This window comes from Pimephales promelas, chromosome 16 (genome assembly GCF_988280905.1).
Source record: "Pimephales promelas chromosome 16, fPimPro1.hap1.1, whole genome shotgun sequence".
In the NCBI taxonomy this organism is placed as follows: domain Eukaryota; kingdom Metazoa; phylum Chordata; class Actinopteri; order Cypriniformes; family Leuciscidae; genus Pimephales; species Pimephales promelas.
The window spans coordinates 6840872-6861865 of NC_142784.1; the positions used below are offsets into that span (position 1 = coordinate 6840872).

At 40.4% G+C, this 20994-nt stretch overlaps 1 protein-coding gene across 1 annotated transcript; it reads left to right on the forward strand.

Annotated features, from left to right (window-relative positions):
- Window positions 1-1818: 1818 nt before the first annotated feature.
- mmp28 (matrix metallopeptidase 28) lies at window positions 1819-20636 on the forward strand. Its single transcript, XM_089120926.1, has 8 exons — window positions 1819-2005; window positions 5017-5093; window positions 5352-5548; window positions 12300-12521; window positions 13587-13832; window positions 18495-18638; window positions 18713-18877; window positions 20090-20636. Exons 1-8 carry the CDS (start codon window positions 1919-1921, stop codon window positions 20467-20469), a joined length of 1518 nt encoding a protein of 505 aa, XP_088977052.1. The 5' UTR covers window positions 1819-1918; the 3' UTR covers window positions 20470-20636.
- The last annotated feature ends 358 nt before the right edge of the window (window positions 20637-20994 follow it).

The following is a 20994-nucleotide window of genomic DNA, read 5'->3' on the forward strand; positions in this document are numbered from 1 at the left end:
TATATAATCAGAGACCTGTCACTGCTTTGAATAAGAGCCAGAGACACCTAACTGCACCTTTGAGTCACTTTCATGTAAAAATGAAGCAATGCTACATTACAATACAAATGTACAATATTTTTAAGCCATAGATGGAATGCAGCTTCAGTTTAAAATAGATTTTTTTAATATATTTTCTTGATGTTCTGCTGCCAAATATCAGCAGATGTTTAAATGTGACTTTATTGGGTAATATTTCATTTTCGATTAAAGTGTTTTGCTTTAACGGATTTTCACTTTTAAGAATCCAATTTATGGCATTATAGTTTTTGTAATTTTACAGTGTCCATGTTGCATTTACTTGCATAGTAATAACAGTAAATTATGCTTTATTACATGCAACTAACCCTAGAGTAAGTGCATGACTTGACTTGTTGCTCAGTACTTAAATATATAATTATACTGCTGCAACGACACCTTTAAAATAGTGTGACGCTAAAGTCTTTAAAACCAATAAGCCTATCAAGAACCACACAAGGTTGTTAGCCAGGTTTGCTTTACACCTTTAATGTAAGTGTATAGCCTAAAAAGGGGTAGATAACAAAACTTTTTGTGACTGAATGGATATATTACATGTGTCAGTAAATTCCATTGTTTGGTGAAAATGTCAGTAAAGTATGCATGCATCTTTGTGTTTCTTAACCAAACTTGTACTCAATCTTATCCAAGAAGACAGTGTTCTTGTTTATCGGTCATAAAGGTGACGACATGAAAAAAGATGTGCCTCCACAGCTGATCACAGGGAGTCATAACCCTGAAACACTACATCCTCATGACCTATTGGCTACAAATCAATGAAGAAAATATATCTTGTTATTGGTGTCGTTTTTTTTTTTTTTTTTTTAATTTGTCAAATTAATTCCAAACAAAACATTTTCCCAAAATCTTTGTCAGTGTTCAATGTATAAATTGGAAAAATCCTTTTAACAATGCCAGTACCTGTATGGTTATCTTGAGTAAATTATATTTAGTGTCGGGTTTATCCATAGCCTACATATTTAAAAACAGTTAATTATTTGCATTGCCAGATAATTCAAGTCACTGTGTCTTTTCTTCAGTCCAGTTAAAGATAAAAACATCTTATGTTGGAAGTTAAGGTACATGAAGATAGAAATAAATTAATTTGAGCTGGCGATTCTTTAAACAAGTGTTATTGAAATCCGAAGGGGTTTATAATAATGTGATGAACATGTTCCAAAAGTATTAATTAACCAGGTAAATAAATTAGACTAGGCTATATATAAAACTTTATCATTTTTACAAAAGAACGTGTTGTAGGCTAATTCACTTCACCAAAGTGGGCTGAATGTAGATTGATTCTGAAATGTGTAATATACTTAAAATAAAATGATATGTTTATGTATTCATTCAAACCAAAATTTCATCAGAGACACCTTCAACATTTCTCACATTATCACGTTTTATTTGCTAGAGTTTAGAAAAAGGCAACCCGGAGTAAAACTGTCAGAACAAATGAATCTCGATCATGTCAGATAACTTCGACAGAAAGGTTCTGGATGGATTACACTCAACCAAAAACTGAGACCACTGTTAATATGGCAATTGTAGATACGCTTAAAAAAACACAACTATCAATACTTTGTTGGGCCACACTTAGGCCTCCTCGGTGACAGCCTGCAGTCTCCTGGGTTCATGCACACCTGAACTTTTCCCCAGACTGGGTTAGATCATGATGAGAGTTCATTGATGAGAGTTCACGTGTAGGAACCGCGTCTCCTCGTGTGCGCGCGCGCGCGCTCTGTAGTCGGAACGCGCGCTCGTTATTCGCTGCTCAGCTGCGCGCCAGTGAGAAATCACTCTCCATCTCTCTATCTGCTTTCATCGGGATGGGATCGATTTTCTCGAGGTGACTTTAGAGATGAGCAGTGCCCAGATGAAGATGTTTGTGCTGCTGTGCGTTCAGACCGCGGCGAGCTCTCCAATCTCCACAGCTGATCAGGCTCAGGTAAGATCTGCTGCCCACCAGGTACCTTGTTCGTATCTTATCTCAAAATAATTAATAGTTGATACGCTTAAATATGGACTATGGTTATTTCATTTTTTAAATAAACAGAAATAAAACTTATATACACTGTAAAAATAAATAAAGTTGAGCTGACTTGAAAAATATGGCAACTGATTACATTCAACTTTTTAAGTTATCTCAACCAGTTAAAATCAACTGAGCGTGCTTTTTTAGTTGTCTTGACATGAAGTTTTAAGTTCAAAAGATTTCCTGGTACTCGATGGATGAACAAAAGTATTTGAGCCAACTTAAAAAAATAAGGCAACATATTTAAGTTAGCTGAACTAATTCGCTTTTTTCAAAGTAGTTTGACCTTACTTAGATTCTCAAGTGTTTGTCCAAAACTCGTCCAAATGTTGTCCCAACTATCCAATTTGAGTTATCTGAACAAACAAATTTCCTTTCAACAATGTTGTGCCAGTTCCCAGAATGCATTGGTAACTATTATATAAAAATGATTATTGCTTTGCATTTACGCCGCTGATGATGTTGTTGCCACTGTTATTTTATTGATTATTATTATTATTTATGTTGATCATAACAATGTTTGAGATTTGTGTGCTGAGGTGTTGAGCTGCATGTGCTTCTGCAGTTTTTGTAATGGGTAAACCGCGTGCCTTTAGTTTAAATGTCGTGTTGTTAACTTTAAACATGGAGATGAAAAAACAAGGATTGTGGCTGTTTGCATTGTTTAGTTGCCTTGAAAAGAAGTTTCAAGTTCAAAAGGCTCACAAGAAAGGTTTTTAAGTTGACTTTAACCTGAGCGAATTAGTTGAGCTAACTAAAAAAGTTGAGTGTGATAAAAGCCTTATTTTTTAAGTTGACTGAACTTTCTTTTCTTTTTTTAGTTGTCTTGGCAAGAAGTTTTAAGTTCAAAAGATTACCTGGCATTCATTAGATGAACAAAAGTATTTAAGTTGATTTTAACTGAAGTGAATTAATTGAGTTAAATTAAAAAGTTGAATGGGGTGAGTTGGCATTTTTTTTTTTTAAGTTAGCTCATGTAAATGAAATCCAAAGTCATGTTTTTAGTTATTCAAAAGCATATGAGCATGTTAGAGACATGTGTTGTCCTGCTTTCAGCTGTGGAAAAAGATCCTGCTTTGAGGTCAGAATAATTGGCACAGCCCAAGGGAGTATTTTCATTGTGAGTTCACTGTAATTACATTCCCCCGCATGTTCAACCGCACGCGTTCAAATTAAAAGACATTAAATGAGACCTGACTGAAAAGATTTAAGACATCAAGAAAAAATATATAAATATGAAAATAATAATATAATAATTTGAGGTTCTATCATACTTTTTACTTTGCAAGTTTTCTGTCCTCGATATACACTGGCAGGCTTGTTAAAAGTACGAACAATGATTCTGTGTTTTGGAGAAAAGCTCAACTGTTTCGCAATAAAGCTATTTCCACTACGTTGATCATGTGTTGCCTTCACTGCAGATCTGCCAACAAATTCCAGCCGCTTCAGTCTTATCCTACCTGTGACCTCCGGGTGGTTCAGAAGTGCACTACACACACCTACACTAAAAGCAAATATGCAGTTTGCATGCCAATACCTGACTGAGACATTTCCCCTCATACACACATTTGAAAACTGAGGTTTTTGGTTTTTAGGCTTTGGTTTCTGTTCTAACCCTTGTTTGGTATGAAATGCATTTGTAACAAAGTACATTTACACTTTTTTAAGTATCTGTGCTTATGTACTTATTTTTTTTTTCCTGGAAACTTTTTACTTGAACTTGGTTTTTACTTTACTTTTGTACTTTTTACCCCACTATTTCTGTCAAGGTCCTTGAGTAGAAAGTAGTAACGTCAGTCAGGGGATGATCTCTAAAACATGATCGTTTTTTGCAGGTGACAGACAGCCTATCAGTAATCACTTTAGGGTCACGTGACGTGAAGTTCAGCGATTTCCCGTCATTTTATTTGAACACTAATCAACTGATGACAACATGGACGAAGACAGATCCTCTTGGCAGTGTGCACATCCATGGCAAACAGGTCTTTCTGTTGTGCTGTTGTTAAAGCAGTGTTGCTGTCGAGACCACCCCAGATAGCAAACTGACATTGAATCAACGTGGAAATATGACATAGAAACAACGTTGATCTGACATAGTTTTGCTCATCGAATTAACGTTGAACCAACTTCAGACGCGTCATTCTTTCAAAACTAACGGAAAATCAACTTGAAATCAACGCGTTGTTTCAACGTTATGAAAGCAAACCAATTTTCGATTTTCATTTAGCTTTGAAGAATGCCGCGTCTGATGTTGCTTCAACGTTAATTCGATGAGCAAAATCAACGTTGTTTCAATGTCATGAGAGACGTCGTTTCCACGTTGATTCAATGTCAGTTTGCTGTCTGGGACTCAATTGAAATGTGCATGAATGGACACACATAGATGTGTACTTTTTTGTTGGGGTGATAGGAGTGTTCAATAAAAAAATGAAGATGATTATGGTTCAGTTCAACTTATTTCTGTAAGTTTTTTAAGTACTTAGGTAAAAATCAGTCCTTAGAAACTTTTTCTTGTAATGGTAATATTTGACCAGTAGTATCTGTACTTTCACTCAAGTAAGGAAGTTGTGAACTCAAATGATTTCGAGGCCGCTTCTTTTATCCCTGTCTGGATGAACATTCAGTATTCTCGTAAAGGGGATTCTCAATAAAGTGAAGGGCATCTTCTAAAGCATCAGAGGCACGGAGGCCTACATCTTCCAAATGCAACATGCAACAAATGCTTGTGTGGGTCATGGCTACTGTTGTGTCTGCTATTATGGTGCTTCTTCATTCCAAAATATGCTTTGTTTACAGTCCCAACAATTTTCCATAAGTGCTGTCCCGATATATCTGGTTTTAGTGATCTCTGAGGTGACTTCGAGCTGCTGTCACAGGGCTGATGGGAGTGATAATGACGTATGACACTTGATGTGTGTCTGCAGGGTTTTCTGGAGCGATACGGATACCTGCAAAAGGAGAAGGAAACTCATCATAATGCTGAAGTCGAGGCTGCCATCAGGTAATCTGATGATCTTCTAGTTGAGCTACTTTTGTTATTGTCCGACAGCTAAATCTGACATGTTTTTGTTAACTAGCAAACTTGGTCATTCACCAAAACTGTACAGGACTGTGGGTGTCAGTTCATCGTCTTAACTTGGAATAAAATCATACCAGCTATCAGAATCTTCATAACTGCAGTGTAATGACGGTCCAGAGAACTCGGGTCACTGATCTAGTGAAGTGCGGCTGTTTATTGGCGTGGTCTCTTGTCTGTCAGAGAGTTTCAGTGGTTATCTCAGCTGTCTGTCACTGGACTGCTGGACAGAGCCACGCTGGAGAAGATGTCATCAGCTCGCTGCGGGGTTAAAGATGTCGGGAGCCATAGTTCCTGGAGCCGAAGGGTCAACAGGATCTTCACAGGCAGACATGGGCGGCACGAGCAGCATCTTCGTAAGAAGCGTTACACTCACAAAGGTAAAGACTACAGGGCTATTGAATGCTTGTATCTGATGAATGTTCTAAGGTGTGAAATTATTTTCATGAAAACGCAAGGCTAAAGTAGTTCCAGACATTACATGTCTATATCACTTCACCAAATGATTTCAGTTATTTCAAAGGACTTTACAGCCTAAAACAGTAAAAACAATGCCACAAAATTATGTTTTATTATGTATGGAAAGCACATACTTTCTTTTCTCTCACTCAAACACACATACATACTGTACGGACACAAACTTGCAAAAAAAAAAAAACGGGTTGTCAGCGCTGCTCTGAAGATTTTATCAGTAAAATAGTTCAGCAGTTTAAAAGCTACAAGACATTTCTCACTAGCGATGTAATAACGGCTCTGTTCTTGAAGCAGATAAACTTACAGTTTCGTTATTAGTAGAAACGCTGCTGCCGAACACTGTTGAGAGACAAACAGATTCAGGTAATTCACACACGCTCTCTCTCGTTCTGAATCTTATCCAGGCGTAATCTTTGACAAAAAACTTTATTTTCTTAGCTTTATGCTCAAAATGTTTATTTTTTATGAATTCACCAGCCCGTTTTTTTTGAGAGACATATCTCGAATGTAAACTCCTCGGTGGCAAGGCACCGGGGGTGGATGAGATCCGCCCCGAATACCTCAAGTCTCTGGATGTTGTGGGGCTGTCTTGGTTGACACGCCTCTGCAACATCGCATGGGGGTCGGGGACAGTGCCTCTGGGATGGCAGACCGGGGTGGTGGTTCCTCTTTTTAAGAAGGGGGACCGGAGGGTGTGTTCCAACTATAGGGGGATCACACTTCTCAGCCTCCCTGGGAAAGTCTATGCCAGGGTACTGGAGAGGAGAATACGGCCGATAGTGGAACCTCGGATTCAGGAGGAACAGTGCGGTTTTCGTCCGGGCCGTGGAACACTGGACCAGCTCTATACTCTCTACAGGGTGCTGGAGGGTTCATGGGAGTTTGCCCAACCAGTCCACATGTGTTTTGTGGATTTGGAGAAGGCATTCGACTGTGTCCCCCGAGGCGGCCTGTGGAGGGTGCTCCGGGAATACGGGGTCCGGGGTCCTTTGCTAAGGGCTGTCCGGTCCCTGTATGACCGAAGCAGGAGCTTGGTTCGCATTGCCGGTAGTGAGTCAGACTTCTTCCCGGTGCATGTTGGACTCCGGCAGGGCTGCCCTTTGTCGCCGTTTCTGTTCATAATTTTTATGGACAGAATTTCTAGGCGCAGCCAGGGGCCGGAGGGTGTCAGGTTTGGGGACTACTCGATTTCGTCTCTGCTCTTTGCGGATGATGTTGTCGTGTTGGCCCCTTCATACCAGGACCTTCAGCATGCACTGGGACGGTTTGCAGCCGAGTGTGAAGCGGCTGGGATGAAAATCAGCACCTCCAAATCCGAGGCCATGGTCCTCAGTCGGAAAAGGGTGGCTTGCCCACTTCAGGTTGGTGGAGAGATCCTTCCTCAAGTGGAGGAGTTTAAGTATCTTGGGGTTTTGTTCACGAGTGAGGGAAGGATGGAACGGGAGATTGACAGACGGATCGGTGCAGCTTCAGCAGTAATGCAATCGATGTACCGGTCTGTTGTGGTGAAGAAGGAGCTGAGCCGTAAGGCAAAGCTCTCGATTTACTAGTCAATCTACGTTCCTACTCTCACCTATGGTCATGAGCTTTGGGTCATGACCGAAAGGACAAGATCTCTGATACAGGCGGCCGAAATGAGCTTTCTCCGCAGAGTGGCTGGGCGATCCCTTAGAGCTAGGGTGAGAAGCTCGGTCACTCGGGAGAAGCTCAGAGTAGAGCCGCTACTCCTCCACATTGAGAGGGGTCAGCTGAGGTGGCTTGGGCATCTGTTCCGGATGCCTCCTGGACGCCTTCCTGGGGAGGTGTTCCGGGCACGTCCCACTGGGCGGAGGCCCCGGGGAAGACCTAGGACACGCTGGAGAGACTATGTCTCCCGGCTGGCCTGGGAACGCCTCGGCATCCCCCCAGAAGAGCTAGAGGAAGTGTCTAGGGAGAGGGAAGTCTGGGCATCTCTGCTTAGACTGCTGCCCCCGCGACCCGGCCCCGGATGAGCGGAAGAAGATGTATGTATGTATGTATATCTCGAATGTTTGAAGACGCTCTCTAAGTGTTGGGCACACCTTAAAACTCTGAAACCCTATTCTGTTCCACACATTGTTTGAATCTTTAACAAAGGACAAATAAAGACTGGGAACAAGAACGGTATCAGTGGACATTACTCTTAACGTATTGAACAGAACAGTGATGTAAACTGAATGAATCCATGCAGGTCTTGTTTTTTTATTGTTTGTTTTTTACAAAAATAAATTGTTTTGATGATAAGGGTCCTTTTGTTTTGGCGGATGTTGATTTGATCACAACATTTTCTGTCAAATGGTCCTTTGGAAAAATGGATTTAAATGGAGTTGTAAGGTAATTCTGTGCCTGCTGGGTGGTGTGTAATTCTGAGCCAAAAAATAATGGGTAAATACAGTGGTAGTCATAATTACTATCCATTTCGAGTGTGTACATGTCTAGCAGGTTAGATCATCCACTTGTGGCCCACCACACAAACTCAAACAGACAGATTTACTCAGTTTGCCAAGAACTGAAGTCTATAAAACTATTATAAAAATAGATTACACTGACAGTGTACTCATTACCTGTTTTCAGTCGGGTCTTTGGCAGCAAGTTATGCGGAAGACATTTATCATTTACTGAGTGGATTAAAACGAACATACGCATATGTCCAGATCTTTTCTTTCAAATAAATATGGCATCTCAGATCGGTGTAGGATATAGTAGGACAGACAGGCAGAAAGAAAGGCAGTCATTCTAACAGAGGCTGCATAGGTGATATTTTTTGAGCTGTACTGAAATAAAAGCTTACTGTTTGTACAGTATGTGTGAATTGGACCTGTATATTCAGACCTGTCAGTTTGTAAATGTGCTAATGCAACAGGAATGCAGCACCATTGGTTTAAGTTTGTGTATGTTCATGTAAGTTTGTGTATGTTCTCACCACAAAAACAAATCTGTAGTGACTGTCTCATGATGACAATATATGGACAGTAGTATAGCAAAGGTCAGTTAAATCCAAAATTGTCTGTCCGTCACAACACACAGCATTTTTTTCGTGGATTTCATGTTTCTTGTTTTTGGACAATTTTGCGCACATTTGTTCTATCTTACTAATGTAAAGGACAGTTACCACACATCAAGCTATTTCGTAGGCAAAAAAAAAAAACACTGAGCGGTTTGCTTTAATGCTAATATTTGTTTGGTTATACTGTGCACTAAAATATGAATTAGCAATTATGGCATAATAGAGAAAATCCTAGCATGTTATACCTCAGACAACAGTTTGTGTTTTGGAAGTCTGTAATTATGTGTCTAATTCACAAAACCTCTGTCACATGTTAAGCTAGGTATTTACTGAGTGTAGCTCTTGTCAGTATAAGAAGATTTGGGGAGAGAATTTTGATGTTTCTTAAGTAAAAGTGCACTGAATACTTTTTTACCACTAGATTTCTCTGTAATCTGAGTTAGAACTCTGCTTGGCCATGGCCAGGCTATGGGGAAACAGAGAGAGTGATGAGGATTAAAGGGTTAGTTCACCCAAAAATGAAAATTAAGTCATTAATTACTCACCCCCTGTTCCAACCCCGTAAGACCTTCGCTCAATTATAAGTTTATCAAGCGACGAGACTACTTTTTGTGTGAAAAAAACATAAATAACGACTTTATTAGACTATTCCATTACTTCCTTATGGGCGCATGCGCGAGAACTGAGACGAGGACGTTCTCATTCGTCTACTTTTTGTTACCGGCTGCTCCGCTTAGGAGTATTACCGCCACCTACCGTATAAAATGATGATCCATATATAAGGCGCTCCGGATTATAAGGAACACTGTCGTTTTTTGAGAAGATTAAAGGCTTTTAAGTGCACCTTGTAGTGCGGAAAATACGCTAATTGAAAAGTGTATGTACAGCGCGCATCTTCCTCTGCTTGTAAACAGAAAGTTTTGCGCTTCCAGCTATATCAGCACATCATCTTATACGGTAGGGGGCGGTAATACTCCTAAGCGGTGAGCAGCCGGTAACAAGAAGTGGTCAAATGAGAACGTCCTCGTCTCAGTTCTCGCGCATGCGCCCATAAGGAAGTAATGGAATAGTGGAATAAAGTCGTTATTTATGTTTTTTTTCGCACAAAAAGTAGTCTCGTCGCTTGATAAACTTATAACTGAGCCGCTGTAGGCACATGGAACATTTAAACCTTTTCTTTAATGACTTTATGGGCCGTCAAGAGCCAGTCCCTTAGGCAGTCTATATAGGACTGATCCAGATCCTCTCAAATTCAATCAAAAATATCTTTATTTATGTTCCAAAGATGAACGAAGGTCTTACGGGGTTGGGACAGCATGGGGGTGAGTAATTAATGACTTAATATTCATTTTTGGGTGAACTAACCCTTTAAGGAGTGAGACATGGAAGGCAGGATTAATTCTGTAATGTGCTGGAAGTTGGAGGAGGTACATGTTGATCTGCCTAATGATGGTGAAGGGACCAATATATCTGGGACTGAAGCTTACGGTCACACTTGGGAGAATAACACTTTCCATACCCTTGATATAAACTGCGGTCCACAGTCTGATGTCTTCTGGGATTCTACAGTATCTGAAGACGTGATTGAAGAGGAGTTCTGCTGTTTCCATTGTTGTGGGAAGTCCTTTGATGGGGACAAGATGACATGAAAATCCTCGCCACTTGCCATCTGACAAACTTCTTCCGCTGCCTGTTCCCTACCGACCATGGTCACACCTAGGAGTGGACTTCACGTGTGACCTCCCACCTTCTGACCATGGTCTGTTGGGAACAGGCAGTGTAAGAGGTTTGTCAGATGGTAAGTGGCGAGGACTCTTGGCCATGGCACAGTCTGTGCATCCTTGGACAAACCTTCTCACATCTCTAGCAATGTTAGGCATAGAGTATAAGAAATCGTATAGACTATCGGGGAAAAAAAGCTCCGCTGAGGTGTTCGAGTGCCGATTGGACGAAGGGAAGTGGATATTGTAATTTGACTGTGATTTTATTGAGAGTGCTGTAATCCATACAAGTCCACAAGCCTCCATCCTTCTTGTCCACGAAGAAGAAACTTAAAGCAGCAGGGGACGTAGAAGGGCGGATGTAGCCTTGTTGGAAGGCCTCTTCTATATACTCCTCCATGGCCTTCATCTATCACCACTGGGGCACTGGCTCACCCAGAATCAGGTTGATGGTGCAGTCCCATGGCCGGTGTGGAGGCAGCTGAGAGGCTCTCTGTGGGCAGAAAACATCACTGAAGGGTGCATAGCAGATTGGGATGTCGAACGACTGCTTCTTGACAGGACTTTCGATAGAGTTGGAGTTCACCGGGAGCACCTTGACCGGTGCTGGAGCAGGGAAACACTTCCTGCCCCACTTCAGGACTTCGCCGGCCTTCCAGGAGATGATGGGATCATGCTGCACAAGCCACGGGCCCCCTATGATCACCTCATCGGTGAAATTCTCCAGAACCAGGGGATGAAGGGATTCTACATGGAGTCGACCAACCTGTAGCTTGATGGGACCAGCGCTATTTCGAACATGTTTACGGCATAGTGGTCGCTCAGCCACTGACTTGACCTGGAAGATAGTCTGAGTAGCGGTCGTCTGGAGGTTGAGCTGGTGGCAGAAGCTTCTGGAGAAGAAATTTCCGACTGACTCAGAATCGAGGAGGGCATGAACTGGGAGAGTAGATTTGGAGCAGTAAGGGCTACAGTGGTAAGCCCGGTTTATGAGACGGAATCAGACTCAAGAGAAGGAGATGGAAGTTAACAAGGAGTTTATTTAGACAACAACAGAGCGGGAGAACTGTGGTAAGTGCAGTGATGATTTGGCGGTAAATAGATGCTGGCAGTGAATAGTCTGTTTCTTCTTACAAGAGTGATGATGGGTAGATGATGCAGAGGGTGGCTGGAACTCAGAACAACAGGAGACTTGAAAACACAGAGAAAGGACGAGACACTGGAGGAACATCATGGAGAAGAAGGGAGACAAGATGTAGGAGTGGAGGCTGGAGAAGGATCGCTGGAGATGTCAGGTAGATCGTTTACTAAGGCAAGGTAAGTAGTCCTTATCATACGAGCGAGACCGGACAATGAACTGTGGCGAAGAGTGTGATTGAATGGTGTCAGTGATGAGGGTGGGGATGAGATGCAGGTATGTGTGATTAGAACTCTGGTGAGGGAGTGCGTTGTGATTGGCTGGTGAGAGAGCCTGGCAGATCTGGAACACCTACTCCATGTCCAACACATTTAGAAGGGTTCAAGCACCAATGGGGATATTGTGTTTGTACTGATTTTATTCTTCTTCTTTTTCTTCTCTTTTTTTCTGTGTATGGACGTCAGAGAAAGTAAATTGTAGAGAACCCAAACTTGGCAGGATTAAACGTGCGGATCTACTCGGACGCACAGACATCTGGTGCATGGAATCGAATCCTGAGCTCTAAAAACAAAATAATGTTTGGGTCAAGCCCTTTAAAATGTATATCTTTAATTTAATTTCCATCTATAAATTTGTTCTGCAAATTTTGCATTTTCTCTGCCATTTTGTCATTCATGTAAAATGCTAAATTAAGTATTCATTTAGTATACAGTAGTGTATATAGAAGATGTTGGTTTGATACATTGGTTTGATACTTGTTCATACTTCCACAGGAGAGAAATGGCACAAACATCAGCTCACCTATGGCATCATGAACTGTCCGCGGAGTCTGTCTCCCAGTCAGGTGCGTGTGGCGGTGAACGCAGCGTTCCAGCTCTGGAGTAACGTGTCCGGGCTGCTCTTCCAGGAGCTCCAGCAGGGTCCCACCGACATCACGCTCGCTTTCTTTGAAGGGGAACATAATGATGGGACAGGAAATGCATTTGATGGGCCAGGTGAAGTTTTCTTTCTTTCTTTCTTTCTTTCTTTCTTAAATTAAATGTTTACCATATTCTGTTCCCACCCAGATAGCAAACTGCCATTGAATCAACGTGGAAATATGACATCGAAACAACGTTGATCTGACATTGTTTTGCTCATCGAATTAACGTTGAACCAACGTCAGACGCGTCATTCTTTCAAAACTAACGGAAAATCAACTTGAAATCAACGCGTTGTTTCAACGTTATGAAAGCAAACCAATTTTCGATTTTCATTTAGCTTTGAAGAATGCCGCGTCTGACGTTGGTTCAACGTTAATTCGATGAGCAAAATCAACGTTGTTTCAATGTCATGAGAGACGTCGTTTCCACGTTGATTCAATGTCAGTTTGCTGTCTGGGCAATGTCTGTTCAGCATTTGTGCTATGCTGTGTATTAGCATATTATACTTAGAAGATTGGGAAAAGTATTTTAAAAAAAAGGTGTTCAAACTGGGAGTTTAATGTTTAAAATTTCCAGCTGTCCATGTTTTATCTGTTATACGGTAGGGGGCGCTATGACACATCTTCTGCAAGAGTAGAGAATCTCCAGATCAAAACACTGATGAAAAAGCAGAAACAAGCGATAGAAGCATTGCTTACACACATGTAAAATAACAAACTCATCCAACACGAAACATAGAAATTGCCTAAAGTTACCAAATGAAATGTCAACTTAGTGTTGATGGACATGCTCTACTCCATATATGTTTAATCATTGTTCAGAAATCCATCAGGAAGAAGTATTTGAACAAAAACGTTTTGTTATAAAAGCAAAATTATACAAAGACTTTAGATACACAAAGTGCACTCTACTATGAATGGGAGAAAGCAACACACAATAGGACTGAATAAGGCCCACCTTTGAAATTAAAAAGCCAATTGCCAATTAGTAAAGTCATCGCATCAGTGCAGCTGTCGCCAGAAGCTCCGGTTGCTTACGACTGCACATGCGCATTGGCTGCTCCAGCCTGGAATGAAATGACATGCCCAGGGACTTTGGTTTGGTCTTTCAACCAGAATTATTTCTTTATTTTTTTAGGTGGCACTCTGGCTCATGCATTTTTCCCATTCCGTGGTGAAGCTCATTTTGATATGTCTGAACGATGGACCCTGATTGGTCTTAAAGGACACAACCTGTTCCTTGTGTCGGCCCATGAAATTGGCCACACTCTGGGTTTGGTTCATTCACCAGTTCGCCATGCGCTCATGTCCCCGTACTATAAGAAGATGGGCTCTGCTCCACTGCTCAGCTGGGATGACATCGCTGCTATACAAAAACTCTATGGTAAACAAGCTGCTCTTTTCTTGTTAGAAAGCTGTGCAAGTGTTTATGGCTCTGGTCTTTAGTAACAATGACTTTACAGAGATAGCAAAGCTGTCTATTGTGAGGAAGTTTAAAAATCTATCAGGGTTTTAGATTTTTTTTTTTTTTAGAAAATATGTGCATCTTAAATGGTGTAAAATACCTGTCTTGCTCTGAGAAGTTAATAGTGCTTTAGACAATACAGCTTGTTTCAAAGCCACTCCATAAGCAGGAAAATCGATGATTAAACCATCAAATATGAGATAAAATAATTTCCTGCTGTAAAAAGACAATAGTGAAATTATTCAGTCTCATTGTTGATTCAGTTCATTTCAAAAATTGAGCAGTCAAATCAATAATATTACTGAATAATACGTGTATTTTAAACTGCAACTTAGCAAGTCAAAGGCAATGCAACCCATGCGTTCTACCCATGAAACCCAAACTCAATCAATAATGGCCAACAGTATGAACAGCAACGAGTATAAATGATCTTAGAAAGTCTTAATTACATTTTTTTTTTTTTTGGCTACAGAAGAAAGAATAATCATTCAATATTTGCATTGTAAAAATACCTTTACAGAAAAAAGACACATTCAGTTCTTAACACATCTCGTCTCTACAACATACAGTATATATATATATATATATATATATATATGAAGAGTTCAGATGCAAAAGCCTCTAAATGCCATTTGAAATTTTCTTCTTTAATGATGATTTTTATCAAACTTGTATATTTAAGTTCAGTAATTTCACTTAAATAACAATTAATAGGTAATTATCATTGCCATTTAAGTAAAATAACTGAAATTAAATATACAAGCTTGATAAAAATGATCATTCTAGAAGAAAATTTCAAATGGCACTTAGAGGCTTTTGCATCTGAACTCTTCATATATATATATATTTCTATATAAAAAATTTTAGGTGAACGGATCTCAAAAACAATTTATATGTTGCATGGATTCTATTTTAGGATTATATTCTAGGATTGTTTGTATTACAACATTATTTTCATGACAATTAACAAGTAAAATGTCATACTTTTTATTGTTAAGGGAAGAAACAACAATATTATTAAAATTGTTATATATACATCATGATAGTGTTGGAGTACTGAACTTTATTTGTTAATTTTGAGTAAAAAAATATTGTTGTGTGATATTGATTACTGAAGATAATTACAGCAACGAGAAACGAAGTGTCCTTTTTTTCTGTTGATTTTGGGAGCCTTCTTGAGATTTACCCAAAAACACATTTGCAAATGTACCAGTTCCTTATATCATGAAACACTGATATTTTCACACAAGCAGTCTTAGCGGGACAATTTATACAGCTAATTTTGCTAGGCTGTAGTGAAACCGACAGCTATTTACACTGAAAGATAGTAAGACAAACACAACTCCGTGCCGGTGAAACTGTCAGCTGTTTCTCAAGCATGTGTCGGGCAGGTTTACACACGCAGGAGAAAACCTTCATCCATCCATCTTCAGTGCGTGAGAAGGGTCTCATACCAACACCACCCTCCCTCAGCGTTCTGATCATAACTGAAGAATCCATTCCAAGAGTTTGCCAGGATCCTTCTTTAAGCCTTCCAGGAAAAAATCAGATGCCAAATTTATGTACACACACACACACACACAGGTGCCAACACTACACTATATTAATATATTCCTCAGTATATCATTCATCTTAAAGCGGCAGGAGGCCAACATAGAGGCCTCATCACAAAACTATTTTTTTAAGATATCATCTGCTGCCTAAAAAAATGTATGTGTGGGTGGGAAGTATTCTAGGATTGGATACCTCCACCACAATCAGATATTTTTGGCATAGATATCAGATTTTTTTATTGTATTCCAGACAAGCTGAATTTCGTACATTCAATTTAAAGGGTTAGTTTACCCAAAAATGAAAATTAAGTCATTAATTACTCACCCCCATGCTGTTCCAACCCCGTAAGACCATCGTTCATCTTCGGAACACAAATAAAGATATTTTTGATTGAATCTGAGAGCTGGATCAGTCCTATATAGACTGCCTAAGGGACTGGCTCTTGATGGCCCATAAAGTCATTAAAGAAAAGGTTTAAATATTCCATGTGCCTACAGCGGCTCAATTATAAGTTTATCAAGCGACGAGACTACTTTTTGTGCGAAAAAAAACATAAATAACCACTTTATTCCACTATTCCATTACTTCCTTATGGGCGCATGCGCGAGAACTGAGACGAGGACGTTCTCATTCGTCTACTTCTTGTTACCGGCTGCTCACCGCTTGGGAGTTTTACCGCCCCCTACCGTATAAGATGATGTGCTGATAGCTGGAAGCGCAAAACTTTCTGTTTACAAGCAGAGGAAGATGCGCGCTGTACATACGCTTTTCAATTAGCGTATTTTCCGCACTACAAGGTGCACTTTAAAGCCTTTAATCTTCTCAAAAAACGACAGTGTTCCTTATAATCCGGAGCGCCTTATATATGGATCATCATTTTATACGGTAGGTGGCGGTAATACTCCTAAGCGGAGCAGCCGGTAACAAAAAGTAGACGAATGAGAACGTCCTCGTCTCAGTTCTCGCGCATGCGCCCATAAGGAAGTAATGGAATAGTGGAATAAAGTCGTTATTTATGTTTTTTTCCCACAAAAAGTAGTCTCGTCGCTTGATAAACTTATAATTGAGCCGCTGTAGGCACATGGAATATTTAAACCTTTTCTTTTAATGACTTTCTGGGCCGTCAAGAGGCAGTCCCTCAGGCAGTCTATGTAGGACTGATCCAGCTCTCAGATTCAATCAAAAATATTTTTATTTGTGTTCCGAAGATGAACGAAGGTCTTACGGGGTTGGTACAGCATGGGGGTTAGTAATTAATGACTTAATTTTCATTTTTGGGTGAACTAACCCTTTAATGTAATCTTTTGGTAACGCTTTATTTCGATGGTCCACTTTAGACATTCTACTTATAAGTAATAATACTTTCTAGAGTTAGTTGACATGTAGTTGCAAAGTTACTTAGTCAGTAGGATGTAGGATGTCTAAAGTGGACCATCGAAATAAAGTTACCAATTTTTTTATTAAATGAACACCTCATTTGAGTCAACTAACCTTTCGAGAGCGGTCACTTCAGTATTGCGTCAGCTTGACGCTGCGGGAACACTGTACACCCTGACACCGGCTATAGACCTCATGATACACTGACTGCTTTTCCAACGCTATGTCTCTACTCTACGCGACTGTTATCTAGCCATGCCTCAGCCCCTGGCATAAAGCCTGAGCCAGCTATGAATCCAGGAACCGTGGTGGCTATTGCCTTTAGTTTTCAGAACGTTACCTTTGAGCAATTACAATTAACTAGGTCTGGTACCCGACCGAAATGAACGCTCAAAGGAACAAACTGTGTGTCATGTGGATGCAGGGAGATGAACCCAAAACAGTGCAACGAACAGGGGGTTTATTGGAAAAAAACAGGAAAACAAAACCCACAAGGGGGCGAAACAGAAATAGGACAAGGAATGGATGGCAGACTAGTGTTAAATCAACACTGCTCGGAGTGTATATGGTCCCATTCTAGAGTGTTAAAGTAACACTGAAGCAGTGTTCAAGTTAATGAGATAATTACGTGACTAATTGGGTGATGATAGAGTATTAGTGGTAATCACCCTGCTGTTAACAAGCAGATTCACTGAAGGAAAGAGAAACACAAGAACTACAACTGAATTCCAGTCACAGCCTTAGATTAAATCAGATGAAGATACAAAGAAGACATTAAATCTGTGAAGATCTCAACAGAGGAGGATTAAACAACTCCACAAACAGCATTATCAGCTTTATTTATTACTAACCAGACCGACTTTATTTCTGTCACACGTCTAAAGAAGTTTTTATTGAGAATTAACAGAGCTTTAGATGTTGATGGTTTGGTCACCATTTAAAAAATCACCATTGTGGTGAACAGTGTTTCCTCTAAAAGGATTTAGAGGATTTAAAAGGCAAATTTACCCTTGTTTTCTTATGTAATTGTATGGTATATTCTCACTAGAATACGAGTATGACGAAGTCAGGTTAACATCTAGCTGAACAAACGTTGGATTTAAACATCAACCCAACTTTCATTTTCAACCAAAATATAATGTCTGATTGACGTTGGATTAGTTGTGGAGTCCAACATCTTCCGGAAGTCATGTTGATGTAGTGTGTTTGCTTTGAAGAGGCACAACTTAGAGTTTATTTATTTATTTAACAGGGACAGTGTATGGCATTAATCCATAACAGAATTAGCTACAAGCTAAATTTCATCTGTAGTCCCTGGGCAGGAAAGGAAAACATACAATTAACAATCCAACAAACACATATAAATATACCATAAAATATCATCACACAAATCGCCTCTCAGACAACAAGTTTCACATGATTAATGAGTACATGATTATATAGATTTTAACCCTAATTTCACTTTATATTTAAAACAAGTGAAGGTACTAATGAATGTACTAATGTCTCTAATCTCTTTTGGGACTAAATTCCAGTGCTTAGAGGCTCTGATAGAGAAGGCTGATCTGCCAAACTCTGTCTGTCTGAGTGTCTGTACATTGGCAGTATATTAGTAATAATTACATTGGCATTCTCTGCATGTGTGTGCAGGTCAACCACCTGGGGATACAGTGAAGCCGCTGGTAGGACGGGCTCTGAGATGGGACATGCAGGATTGGCAGATTCCTCAAGATCGTACGGGAGGTTTCCTCATACCCCACTACTGCCAGGGTTTCTTTGATGCCATCACCATGGGTAAGAACTGGACATTTTAATTGACACATTAACACTTTTCCTCGAACTGTGTAAAGCTGTTGTTTTTTCTGTAGATGAGAATGGGACAGTGCTGGTGTTTCAGGGCCATCATTTCTGGACGGTGACTAATGGCAGTGTGAGCGATCCTCTTCCGCTTCAGACTCGCTGGCCGAAGCTGCCCTTGGCTATTGAAGCAGCTGCTTTCTCCCCGCTGGACAGCAAACTCTACTTCTTTAAAGGTAAAGACCTCAGGAGTTCAGACCGTTACCCAAACACAAGTAATACAATGTCCAGGGCTGTCCCCCATGTTCCAGAGTGCAGTTCTGGTCTCATGGTGATATAGTGTATGTTTAGTGTATATGTTTACCCAGTTACAAAACCTGCATTCAGTTTTAAATTCAAAATTGGATTGCATTTCTCTTGCATGTCTATTTTACTTCAAGTTTGGAAATATGGCATATGTCAGGAAAAAAGTAAAGCCGTTTCAGGAAGAGCAAGTTTTACATTTATGCCAAGTGTCCACCAAAGCGTTTTTCCATGCGCCTGGCATATGTTTTCAATTGTTTTTTAATGGGAGGGCCGCGTTTTTTAAACGCCATGAGCGCAACGAGGCGCTGAACGTTTTTTCACGCTGAGGCGCCCAGCGTTTTTACTGGTCGAGAGTTGAAAAATGTTCAACTTTGGATAAAACGCAGCGCTCATCACTGTCGCTTTTAACCCAGCCGTCCAATCACAATCACAGTCGAGGAGGGGCGGGACTAATACCACACTGACCAACTGTCACAACATTTTTTCTGCACAACATCAGCCAGAAAAGTAAACCGAACAACATGGATGAGAAATCATTTTTTAGCATGATACAATAAAGCACTTTTCACAATACACTGTTTTAAAGCAGCTTTACAGAAAATCATGATGCTGCTAATGTGTATAAAATATTAAAATCTGAATGCCTTATAGTCACATTTAGCAGATTAGAGCAGTGAGAAAGTAGAGTTTACTTTTTAGTAAACATAGAGTTATAAGTGTACTGTATGTTTGTGGATAAAGCTGATTTCCAACTTTATATACAGTACAGAGCTATGCGATAACAGACTAGATAACACATTTTGCTACAATATAATTTTTTTTCTATAGTATAATTAATTTACGTCAGTGTACTTTATGTGTGCATATAAAGTTGGATGTACTATATATCGAACTTTTAATAAATCGCCTGGCGAATATATAATTAGCATTTTGCGACAATATAAACAATCGAGCAGTTAAGATTTGCTATATGATTTGTAAATGTCAGTTTCCATGAGTGTGTTTCTGGGTATAGAATTAGATTTATTAGTATTTGTATAATTCGTTATTATTAATTTGAGTGAGTGAAGGCCATATTTAGGTAAGCTATTCCTTTAAAGATGCATATTCTCAACACATTTCCATGTTTATTCTCCTGGTAGGAAGACGGGTGTGGCGTTACTCGGGCTCTGATCTGGACCGTGGATTCCCCAGGAGGAACAGTAAACTGGGCTTACCTTCTCACCCTGACTGCGCCTTCTTCTACCAGCCTCTGGGCCACATGGTGCTCTTCAAAGGGTCCCGTTACTTTGTCCTGAACCTGGAGTCTTTGCGCATTGAGCCGTACTACCCTCGTGCCCTGAGGGACTGGAAGGGGATTCCCCGGGGGGTAAACGGCGCCTTGACTCGGCCCGATGGAAAACTGTATTTCTTTAAAGAGCGGCAGTACTGGAGGTTTGATCCCAGGAAGCTGAGCATTACTGCGACTGGACAGTGGGAAGGGAGGCTGCCATGGATCGGCTGCCACACCACTCCATCATAGTGAGCAACTCTGACCAGAAGAGGCAGTCAGACTAGATCCACAATATTAAGAGGCGTTTGGGATATGTGCAATTAATGTAAGGCGTAAAGGTTTTGTCTGGGAAAGGACAGAAAAACGTATGCAACGTAACGTATGCAACGAGAGTACACTGGTGGTCAAAAGTTGGGAATAATTAAAGGGGTGGTTTACCCCTTAAGCTGCTTTCTCCTCTGTCATTTGAACGACCGGTTGATTTCCTGAGTCTATGAAACCACTCCCTCAGAAACAGGCAGTGAGCTCAGATTGGTTAGTTTGGGCCGGTGTGTTGAGATTGGCTAAACTGTAGTGCACATTGTCCGTAAACTTCACGCCCATTACCTTTACGGGCGAAAGTTGCATATGTGTTCCTGTCAAATGTAAATAATAGTGTCGATACTGAATTATTGAGCCAGAATTAGACCCAGAAAGCGCCAAATGAATAGAGACAAGCAGAACCTCACCACACACGGCTCTTACTAAGCGTTTCTGAATGGTAATTTGCCTATA